At 40.0% G+C, this 11,808-nt stretch overlaps 1 protein-coding gene across 4 annotated transcripts in view; it reads right to left on the bottom strand.

Moving 5' to 3' along the window:
• Window positions 1–5,644: 5,644 nt before the first annotated feature.
• LOC147014267 (microtubule-associated protein tau-like) overlaps window positions 5,645–11,808 on the bottom strand; it is a 136,420-nt gene continuing 130,256 nt past the window's right edge. For all 4 annotated transcript variants that reach the window (XM_085852080.1, XM_085852079.1, XM_085852078.1 and 1 more), the window contains 3 exons: window positions 10,377–10,458; window positions 7,798–7,910; window positions 5,645–7,505 (listed from right to left, as the gene is read on the bottom strand). In XM_085852080.1, coding sequence (XP_085708206.1) covers window positions 7,305–7,505; window positions 7,798–7,910; window positions 10,377–10,458 — 396 coding nt within the window. In that variant the 3' untranslated portion in view covers window positions 5,645–7,304. The remainder of the gene's footprint in view (window positions 7,506–7,797; window positions 7,911–10,376; window positions 10,459–11,808) is intronic.

The following is an 11,808-nucleotide window of genomic DNA, read 5'->3' as shown; positions in this document are numbered from 1 at the left end:
ATTCAAAAATCGGCATACGTTGGCTAAAACGTCAAGGTGTGACCGGGCCTTAAGGTCTGTAATTTTTAGCTCACCTGTTCGAAGAACAGAGAGCTATAGCGATACCCCCGGCGTGAGCGTGAAAATGTTAAATTTTTTGTATTATGGAAAAACTCAACGGATTTCGATGAAACTTGGTGGGGGGGTTAGGTATGGTCCAAGGATCATGCCATTAGATTTTGGACTTGGTCCCCCCCACCCCAAAAAAAAATTGTTAGAGAAATTTTTTTTTTTGCATTTCTACATGTTTTAAGTGATTTCCAACCCCCCCGCCGCCCCCCCCCCCAAAAAAATTGCTCGGGAAAAGAAAAAAATTTTGCAACTTTTTTTTCAACAAAATTTCGATTTCTTTTTTTGCATTTCTACATGTTTTAAGTGATTTCCAACCCCCCCGCCCCAAAAAAAAATGTTGGAGAAAAGAACTATAACTGTCAGCACTGTTGACATATTTAATGAATAAGATATAAGGTTCACTTGAGTGACCCAGCAGTATTGGCGGCGGAGGTTTTGCACTCTCCTGAGTGCTCCCCCTCGAGTTTCCTTTCTAATGTTTTTATCCACCACACTTTTTTTATACGCCCGATATATATATATATATATATATATATATATATATATATATATATATATATATATATATATATATATATATATATATATATGTATATATATATATATATATATATATATATATATATATATATATATGTATATATATATATGTATATATATATATGTATATATATATATATGTATATGTATATATATATATATATATATATATATATATATATATATATATATGTATATATATATATATATATATATATATATATATATATATATATATATATGTATATATATATATGTATATATATATATATATATATGTATATATATATATATATATATATATATATGTATATATATATATATATATATATATATATGTATATATATATATATATATATATATATATATATGTATATATATATATATATATATATATATATATATATATATACACACATATATATGTGTATATATATACATATATATATATATATATATACACACATATATATGTGTATATATATATATATATATTGTTGTGGTTACCAGATTCGCAAACCACCATTCAGGTCCCTTAGGTGAGGTATCTCGGTAAGTGCATGTGTAGTTAGGCCCAAACCCGTTGTCTAGTGGGAATACATGTCATTTATGCGAGCTGCGACTCTTCAGGATAGCCGTTTTTCTTTTACTATCTTTATTTTGGACCAATCGCCACCATCACAACCACAACATCAACCACCGACCACAACCACCGCTTCACCACAACCGCCACGACCTTTACCGTCACAACTCGCCACCATCGCATCGCCGTCGTCTCGCGCCACTCATGGGCACCGATGCTGGACTCGTGTAGGGCGCACGTTGAACAGCGTGTACAAAATCACGGATTTTCTGCTTCAAAAACGGATCCAAAACGACACACGCCCACTTTTTGCCGTCCAATCGGTGAGCGAGGGGCGAATTGGCCCCGCCCCCAGGGCGATCGATATATGCAAATTTGTGGATCAAAAAGCCTTCACGCCCACTTTTTGTCGGGCCAATGGGGAGCGAGTTGAAAGGTCAAAGGCGAAGTTACGGGGGGATAAAAGGACGGTGTTCGTCAGTAAAAGGAGGAGTAAGAAGTCGGAACGAGGAAGAAGGAGTCGTAAAGGTCGGAACGAGGCGAAGGAGAGTCGGAACGGAGGGGACGAGCTGTGGAGAGGCGGCGAGTCGGACGAAGGGTGCTCGCGTCGTGCAAGGAGCTGCGCGCCCGAGGGAGGCCGGCAGCGCGACCTGGCCGAGGTGGAGACGCTCGTCGCGCACATAATAAAGATCCTCTATGCCCCGAGCATCAGCAACCCCCCTCCTGTTTCCCCCCGCGCTGAGATAGTGCGACCAAGGGGGCCCCGTTCCCACCCCCTGCCAGGCACTGTCCACGAGGCCCGCGGGTTGCGGGGCCATCGCCGCTCCGCGTCTCATCACCAGACGGGTAGGCCCGACCAGGTCTCGGCCCCAGGCCTACCTCATTCTTGAGGGTATTTCTTTTCCTTGGTTTTGGGTATGTGTTGTCGGCGCCGTCTGTGAAGTAGAATTGTATAAGTGTTGCCGTGTGCTCGGTAGTCGGTATTAGCTCTGCACTGTGTTTTCACTTTTATGTTTGCTTTTTGTGTAAATGGAATTGTGTTTTCTTTTTTTGTGTGCATTTGGTGGAATTGTATTTGTGTGCTTCCCGTGTGCCGAGAATAAATGTGCTTTATTGTTGAACTGTTCTCCCGCTTCGCTTCGTCTTTTCCCCATTGAATCCCCATCTTGCTTCACGTAAAGGGTTGGTAGTGGGCTGAATACGCCCGATAATTAATCGAACCGTCGAGGTCGACGATAACACCGCACGGTTATTCTGATAGTAGGGAACGGGTCGCTTAAGTGGCCCGTGTCCGAAGTCGACCTGCGGCGAGGTGCGATCGCCCGGTCTACCCTCCGCGTGGGTTATTAGGTAGTTCGAATTTGGCGAGCAACCCCTATCCCACGCGGGGGCTGATTGGCTCGATCGCGGTGAGACCGAAGGTCCACCCGTGACTGGTTCCCGGCGTTAGTCGAGAGGGTCCACGACTGGATTGTCCGTCCGGTGGGCGACGTGCCGCGATTCGAGTTACGTGGCCGTCGCACGCGGCGGGCGAAGACCGCAATAATATATATATATATATATAAATATATATATATATATATATATATATACACATATATATGTGTATATATATACATATATATATATATATATATATATATATATATACACATATATATATGTGTATATATATACATATATATATATATATATATATATATATATATATATATATATATATATATATATATATACACATATATATATGTGTATATATATACATATATATATATATATATACACATATATATGTGTATATATGTGTATATATATATATATATATATATATATATATATATATATATATATATATATATATATATATATATATATATATATATATATATATATATATATATATATATATATATATATATATATATATATATATATATATATATATATATATATATCGGGGCGTATTATGTGATACTGGTCGTCCGTCCGTCTGTCTGTCTGTCCGTCCTTTCCTGTCCGAACTCTAACTCCCAAAGTTTTCAACTTTCACAGTTCATATTTGGTACATAGGTACAGACTGTGGAGACGGTGTGTCATGACATACGTTCGTCATCTAAAGTGGTTGCCATGGCAACCAGGATGCTGTTTTCCATGTCGTAGCACAATTCTGTATATACCTTCTTGATAGGGCGTATATTGTGCTCACTTGCGCTCTTGTTACTGATTACAATATACAAATACATATATTGCTTTATAATTATACTTCACTGCAATGCTTTATAAAAAATATTAATTATGAGACTCGTCTTTTAAAAATGATAAATGTATAAACAGGCAAGCATTGGGTGGCTTTGACACCAACTCTGGTTATCATCGGTACACTTCAACTGTGATAGACGGAATCTAAAACAAAAATCCTGAAAATCACATTGTATGATTTTTAAATAATTAATTTGCATTTTATTGCATGAAATAAGTATTTGATCACCGACCAACCAGTAAGAATTCCGGCTCTCACAGACCTGTTAGTTTTGTCTTTAAGAAGCCCTCCCATTCTCCACTCATTACCTGTATTAACTGCACCTGTTTGAACTTGTTATCTGCATAAAAGACAGCTGTCCACACTCAATCAATCAGACTCCAACCTCTCCACAATGGGCAAGACCAGAGAGCTGTCTAAGGACATCAGGGACAAAATTGTAGACTTGCACAAGGCTGGGATGGGCAACAGGACAATCGGCAAGCAGCTTGGTGAGAAAGCAACAACTGTTGGCACAATTATTAGAAAATGGAAGAAGTTCAAGATAACAGTCAATCTCCCTTGGTCTGGGGCTCCATGCGAGATCTCACCTCGTGGAGCCTCAATGATCATGAGAAAGGTGAGGGATCAGCCCAGAACTACACGGCAGGACCTGGTCAATGACCTGCAGAGAGCTGGGACCAAAGTATCAAAGAAAACAATAAGTAACACACTACGCCGTCATGGATTAAAATCCTGCAGCACACGCAAGGTCCCTCTGCTCAAGCCAGCGCATGTCCAGGCCCGTCTGAAGTTTGCCAATGACCATCTGGATGATCTAGAGGAGGAATGGGAGAAGGTCATGTGGTCTGATGAGACCAAAATAGTGCTTTTTGGTTAAAACTCGACTCGCCGTGTTTGGAGGAAGAAGGAAGAGTACAACCCCAAGAACACCATCCCAACCATGAAGCATGGAGGTGGAAACATCATTCTTTGGGGATGCTTTTCTGCAAAGGGGACAGGACGACTGCACCGTATTGAGGGGAGGATGGATGGGGCTATGTATCGCGAGATCTTGGCCAACAACCTCCTTCCCTCAACAAGGGCATTGAAGATGGGGCGTGGCTGGGTCTTCCAGCATGACAATGACCCGAAACACACAGCCAGGGCAACTAAGGAGTGGCTCCGTAAGAAGCATCTCAAGGTCCTGGAGTGGCCTCGCCAGTCTCCAGACCTGAACCCATTAGAAAATCTTTGGAGGGAGCTGAAAGTCTGTGTTGCCCAGCGACAGCCCCGAAACCTGAAGGATCTGGAGAAGATCTGTATGGAGAAGTGGGCCAAAATCCCTGCTGCAGTCTGTGCAAACCTGGTTAAGAACTACAGGAAACGTCTGATCTCTGTAATTGCAAACAAAGGTTTATGTACCAAATATTAAGTTATGCTTTTCTGATGTATCAAATACTTATTTCATGCAATAAAATGCAAATTAATTATTTTAAAATCATACAATGTGATTTTCAGGATTTTGTTTTAGATTCCGTCTTTCACAGTTGAAGTGTACCTATGATAAAAATTACAGACCTCTCGGTGCTTTATAAGTGGGAAAACCTGCAAAATCGGCAGTGTATCAAATACTTGTTCTCCCCACTGTATATTATGAGTAAGAAACAATGAGGGAATGCAAATCTCCCTACGTGTGATTCATAAACACTGAGTTCCATTTCACTCTTGAGATATGTGATCACAGGGGACACACCTTACTCACTGCATCTTTGAGAGAAAATGACAAGGTTCTGACTCCTTTAAATGAATGGTAGTGTTATTTCCTCTTTGTTGGTACCATTACCCTATTTGATGATGGCTACCTCTTAAGCAACAATGGCCCAGCAATGTGACACCTAAATATTATGTCGGGGAAAAAATGGATTAAATCTTCACACCCCTACCCACCCTTCCCCCCCCCCCAAATCCCTCACCATCACTCCTCCATCATTTTTGGTGTACATACAAATCCCTCTTCCCTCCACTTTCTTTTTTTGTCATCTCCAGACCTTCTTTCTCCTTTATTTTCCTTCTGACCTTTGTAGTTTAGGGGCTGTACACAAAACACGTGACTTTTTTTTCGAAGTTGTTTGGCACCCAACCCCCCCCCAACCCCCCCCCCCTCCCGTGATGCTTTGTCTGACCCCACCCTAAAAAAAATGCCTGGCTGTGAATGAGAGCAATATCGCCTTTTAAAAGTCCAATCAGTTTACATTCAGCAAGTATTTTTTTCCCTTTTTTAAATTGGTGGCATCCGACAGCTCAGTCAATGAGATGGTGTTGCCCTTCAGCTGCCTCCAAACTTCTAGTTGAATTTCCTGCTTTCTCCTCTTTGGAAACACCCTCTTGTATCTTCAAATTAATTATTTGGACAAATTCAACTGAAAGCAAGGTCATTCTAAATTTACATGTCCTGGCATGGTGAAGGGAAATCCAAGATGGCTGCACCGATGAAAATAAAGATGGAGTCACGTGACTAGCTCGCTATGACACCCTCCTCCCCACTGTGATGCTCCAGGAAACACCCCTCACCCCCAAAACCATCACGTATTTTGTGTAAGGCCCCTTCACTGATCACCATGTGTGCACATAATCTAGAGATGCCGACGTGTAATTCACATCCCATCAGCATAGCCTGTTTCAAAACTCCAGTTCCTTTCCACATGACATTTATTCTCTTTAACCACCAATGATAGCAAATGTCCTTTGTTGTTAAAAGAAAGCTGATGTGATGATAGGAAAATTAACGAAAACAAAATAGTAGTGGAAGGGGAGGGAGGGGTTGAGTACATATCTAACATTTGACTGCACTTTTCACACTTCACATTGCTCTACTACATCACTCTTGTTATTTCTATGAGACACAAATGCATCCATTATTCATGATGTATGCATTTGTGTCTATTAAGACATTTGTGTTTTATGCCTGAAGCATAAGCAATATTTCTTGGCCCTGGTGTCAAACACTTTTGACCACATGTTAAGAAAAAAAAAAAAAAATTCATCGTGCTATAATTTAATAGTACATTGATCCTGATACCATAATCCTCCAGGTATAACCGACACCACAGGTTCCAGAAGCCATATTAATGTTCTCCATCCCACGTAATGATCGCCGAATTAACCAATCCCTCCCACGAAAAGTTCTAAAACTGTAAACACCGGATTTAATCAACAACCAAACAATGCCACAAGCCATTATTATTTAGCTTTAGACAATTTGTGGTTGTGCTTAAGGCCCAGCCACAGCATGTGAAAATATTAGTGTTCATCTCCACAGGAAAAGAAAAAAACTAGTCTTGACTTGTTAATCTCCACTGAAAATATCACATAACACTATGAGTGTGTTCACCTCCACATATAAAGTAACATCTCAATTCCTGTGTAGCCTATACAGAGAATAAGTACCAAATATCAAACCCTGTTTAGTTTTTAGGTTTTATAACATCATTATATTAATATCCTGAAATAAATAACTTAGAAATCAGATAAAGCTTGTAAGAATAATATTTAGTAGCACCACAGTACAATGACAGTATTACTGCAGGGATAGCAGAGATAGGATGCTTGGAAAAGATCTGAGGTAGGGAGAGCTTTTGGGAGACATGGTAAAATTAAATTAAGAGCTTGCAGCTCATGGGAAGATAAAAGTAGAAGAAGAGTCAGAATTATAAAAGGCAATCTTAATGGAATGATTTGTAATTATATAATTTAACCTCACGGTAAGACTGCCCTGGAAAGATAGTGTGGTCTTGTTATGTTAAGGGAGCAAAATTACAGAGATACTGTCAGAATCCTTGCTGAGCAAGTGCAGCAGACACGTCTGCGGCAAGGGTAGACAGGTGTGGGCCATCGCCAGAAGCAGAAGCATTGCTGAGACGTCTTGGGGTTGTGGTGCTCGAGTGTGCTGGTAAGCAGATTATAATATCGGCCCCGTGGTCAGTCCGGGCCTGTGCCTTTTCACGGAAATTCAGCTTTTGGCTCTCGATCTGGTTTTCCGACAGGTTAGGGACAGAGAGAAGATTGGATGGAAGGAATGTTGAACATTGTGCACAGACATTTACAAAGGCTTAAGAATGTTTGTAAAATCTTAAAATGGCTGCATTACATCTTGGCAGTTAATCCCATATCTATGCTGTGCATGTGAATGTATTCTTTTGATGATACTGTATTCTTGGTGTTTAAACATTGCCCCTGTCTAACTTCTACCGACCGCTATAAAATTTAATGATGTACTGTTAAAAGGTTTACAACATACCGCTATATTCGTCACTCTCTCACCTTCACATTGCCCCCGCCTGGTGTGTAGCTTGTGTTCTCCAATGAACCCACTTTAGCTTTTGCCTTGTCCTTAAAATTGATCTTGTGGCTAACCACCTGGAATGAACCACCACCTGCATGCCGAGTTTATGAGCAAGCCATTAGAGAACAGGAAATTACATTTGTAATAAATGACAACAAAAGCGAGACAGTCTTTACATGATTATCCATGTTTGATGGTACATGCCTGAGAAATGTCAATGATTCAAATGACAGTTGTGCTTTAGCCATTGCTTGGTTGTATAGTTTGGAGTCACCTAATATTACAGAAGCACTATAACGGCACTCGGAAGAGCACATACCTCCGCCAGGCTGAACACTTTATGTTTTGTATCGCACTGATAGGCCGGATATGGATCTGGACCTGAATTAATTCTAATCAGGTTGGCCTTGTCACCAAACCAACTCATTCACCAAGTTTTGTCATAACTCATTCACAACTTTTTGAAATATTGTGCTAGATATATCGTTTTTGGCCACATCTCTCATTGGTGAAGAATCACTTGAGAAATTAAAAAAATTCTCGTATCCAGATGTTGAATCAGATATTTATCAAAATCGAATCAATTAGTTATTTTCACACACCCAGCCGGTCCACCAAGTTTCGGCCGAATCTGTCCATAACTTTTTGAGATATTGTTTTTAGCCCTATCACTCTGTGGTGAAGAATCACTGGAAAATTCTCGGATCCGGATTCGGATCTTCACCAAAAATCGAATCAATTCATCCTTGTCACACACCCAACCAGTCAACCAAGTTTCGTCCGAATCTGTCAGCAACTTGTTGAGATTGCATGCCATATATCGTTTTTGCCCCATCTCTCAATGGTGAAGAATCACTTTAAAAATTATAGTATCCAGATCCAGATTCGGATCTTCACCAAAATTTAATTGAAAATCGATTCATCCAAAATCTAACCTCACACACACAACCTGTCCACCAAATTTCTTCCGAATCCGGCCACAGCTTTTTGAGATATCCTGTTTACAGACAGACAGACAGGAGTAAAAACATAACCTCTATCCACCTTCAGTGGCGGAGCGACAAATGGCCGAATGTTTGACAGTCCTCCACCGATTTAAGTTCTGTACATTCCCCTTACTTCCCCTCTTATGTCTTGTCTCAACCTCCATCCCTTTTTCTCTTCCTCTGCATCTCTCCTTTCCCTAACTTCACATCATCCCTTCCTTTATTTAGAATCCCTTTTCTAAATTTACCACTGCCACCCCCTCCTCGACCTTCCCCTTTGGTAGGTTTGGCTTCAAAGTCCCCATTTACAGTTCCCTTTTGTGTATGTAATATGCAGATACTTCCCTCTAGAAATAATATCTGATTGAATGAATTAGAGGAGTTAAATTGATGAGAGGACTGTCAGAAAATCAAGAGTCAATTGTCAGAACTACAGGTGGAGGCAGTGACTGCTTTGGCACTGGACAAGGTGTATGAGAATGGCTCTTCTCAATTTAATTACAGTAGTGGGATTTCTATAGGAGGCAAGTTATTAAGTAAACTGAAATATGCTGATGATACAATTTTGTGAGCAGAAAGTGTTAGGCAGTCAAGAGGATTTATTGGAAAAGACCAATACAACGACTAAAAGGATTGGTTTATTCTATGTTTTATTTTTACACACATGATGAATTGACCTGCCTGAAAAACACCAGGGTGACATTTTATAGCTGAGACGAGATTCAAACACAGGCTTGACTGCTCAGAGGTGAGTGTGCACACCTCTTGGCCATTCTGCCAGCCCTTTAATAGCAAAATTAAAGTGATGATCATGAATTAAATAGAGGACAATCTCACTTTTCAGATGGCTGGAGATGTAGAAATCGCAGAGCAATTAATGTACTTTGGAGCTATCAGTTCAAACAAGGGTGGAAGCACAACAGACATTTAGTGACATATTGTGATGGCAAAAATGGCACGATATTGTATGAAAGGTATAAAAAAAAACAGTAGCCCAGGATTGTCGGATAAGGTGTAGTTTCATCATCGAGTCCAGGATAATCCACAGCAAGGACAATAACGACTCTTAACAATCTATTTTTTTCGAATTAACTGTATTGGTTTTACTCTCTTTTGATGTGTATGGTTACTCAAAGAAAGGCTTTGTGGCCAAACAAATTAAAAAGCATTCTCCTTTGTAGGTTTTGACTCACCATGCCTTGCATCAACAAGGAGGTTTAGTATTAGCAACAAAGTGCAAAGGGCAGTTTTTCTTGCATTATCAGTGAGGCTGAAGAAACAGGATTAAAGAGAGGTGTCAAGGCAGTCTCTCAAGGTCTCGTGTTTTCGAATTTTTTCTCAGAACATTTTACAAAGACAAACTCATCTGCTAGAGACCTATACCTCAAGGAAGAACATCTGTTGAAAAATACTTTTTCTGGAGGAATCTGGAGAGGTGAGCAAGACTGGATCCTCTCAAACTATAAATTTGAATTCTTTCAAACTATAATGCCCATGTTCACTGTATCATATTTTTCAGTGTTTTTATTGCAACCATTTATCTTTTGACTTTGGACCTCCCTGCTTTTAACCTGATTTGAAGCTCAAGTTGTCCTTTGAGCCACATTTTGCAGTCACGTGACTGAAATCCATCTTCTTGCTTTGTATCTGGACCTACAGACATGGGACATATCAGTTATCTTTATAACTAAAGTTCTCAAATGTATTTTCACATTAAAGATAACCATCATCATGTACCATGCTGTATAGGGTCTATCGACACAGTGTCAGTTCTGCCAAAGTAGTTCCTTAGCTAGGGTTAGAATCCTGGATGGGTCATCACTCCGGCAAAGGAAGTTAGGGTAGGAATTTGGCCAGGGCACCAGCAATAGCTCACCTAATAGCTCAATAGCTCGCTCACTCATGGGATCTTTAACGTCCATGCAACTAATGCTGGCAGATGGGACGTCCAGGTTAACGTCCATCTGAGGGACGTAACACCCATTGACTAATTGCAGTAATCATTGTGTAATCATGATTTTTTTAATGTGAGAATTCAGGCTTACCATGCCAAATTTACTGAGACAGTACACAAAGCACAGTTCTGTTGACTTGACAGTAAGTAAAGATGGCATTCTAGTCCATGGAATTAGCTCATAACCACAAACCCACATTATAAACAACTCTGATAAAAAAAAATTACAACAAAATACAATTATTAAAATACCTAGTATCTTTGAACGAGTCATCGTCTGTTTGGATGCAGCTTGTGGCTGTGGGTTCGCATCACTTCTCACAAGGGCACGACAATGCCACTGATGCAGTGCCACCTGGAGATTAGAGTAGGAATTTGGAATTTCTTCAGAGTGCCGGCGATAGCTCGCCTACTCTTCATGAAGGACGCTGTGGGATCTTTAACGTCCACCAACTAATGCCGGCAGACGGGACGCCCAGTTTAATGTCTATCCGAGGGAAGGCACACACACTGGTGTATCGCCCTGCAGAGTCTGGAACATGAGGATGACAGTTTATAGCTGGACCGAGATTCAAACCCATACGAGATAGCTCAGGTGAGTGTGTGTACCTCAAGGCTATCCTGCAAGCCTTATATCTTTGCATTGATAAGTTAAAATGACCACCACTCATACGACACTTTCATAATAAAAATATAACAGAATATTCTATAAACCAATTTTAAACAGCATGACTTTGAATTGCAAAGAATGACAAAATACCTTGGAGAGGTTCATATTCAAAAATTAAACTGCAGGAATTTTAAATCCTTCAGTGTTTGTTTTCACACTACTCATGCAAACAACAAAGCACATTTTTTGCACATTTTTGCATTTTAAATTAAAATACCACCTTCTGATAAACATGCATTCAAACAATTGTTTTATACAAACATTTATATTGTTACGAATCTGGAAACCATGCGCACTCAACATTCAGATCCCAAAGTTAGTTATGCCGGTAAGTACGTGTGTAGTCAGGACCCCGTCCTTTTGTTTAGTGGGAGGCTCG

Source organism: Eptatretus burgeri, chromosome 13 (assembly GCF_056783735.1).
Source record: "Eptatretus burgeri isolate ZD-2024b chromosome 13, Ebu_testis_v1, whole genome shotgun sequence".
NCBI lineage: Eukaryota > Metazoa > Chordata > Myxini > Myxiniformes > Myxinidae > Eptatretus > Eptatretus burgeri.
The sequence above is the reverse complement of the archived record's forward strand: the minus strand, read 5'-3'. Positions and strand labels throughout refer to the sequence as shown.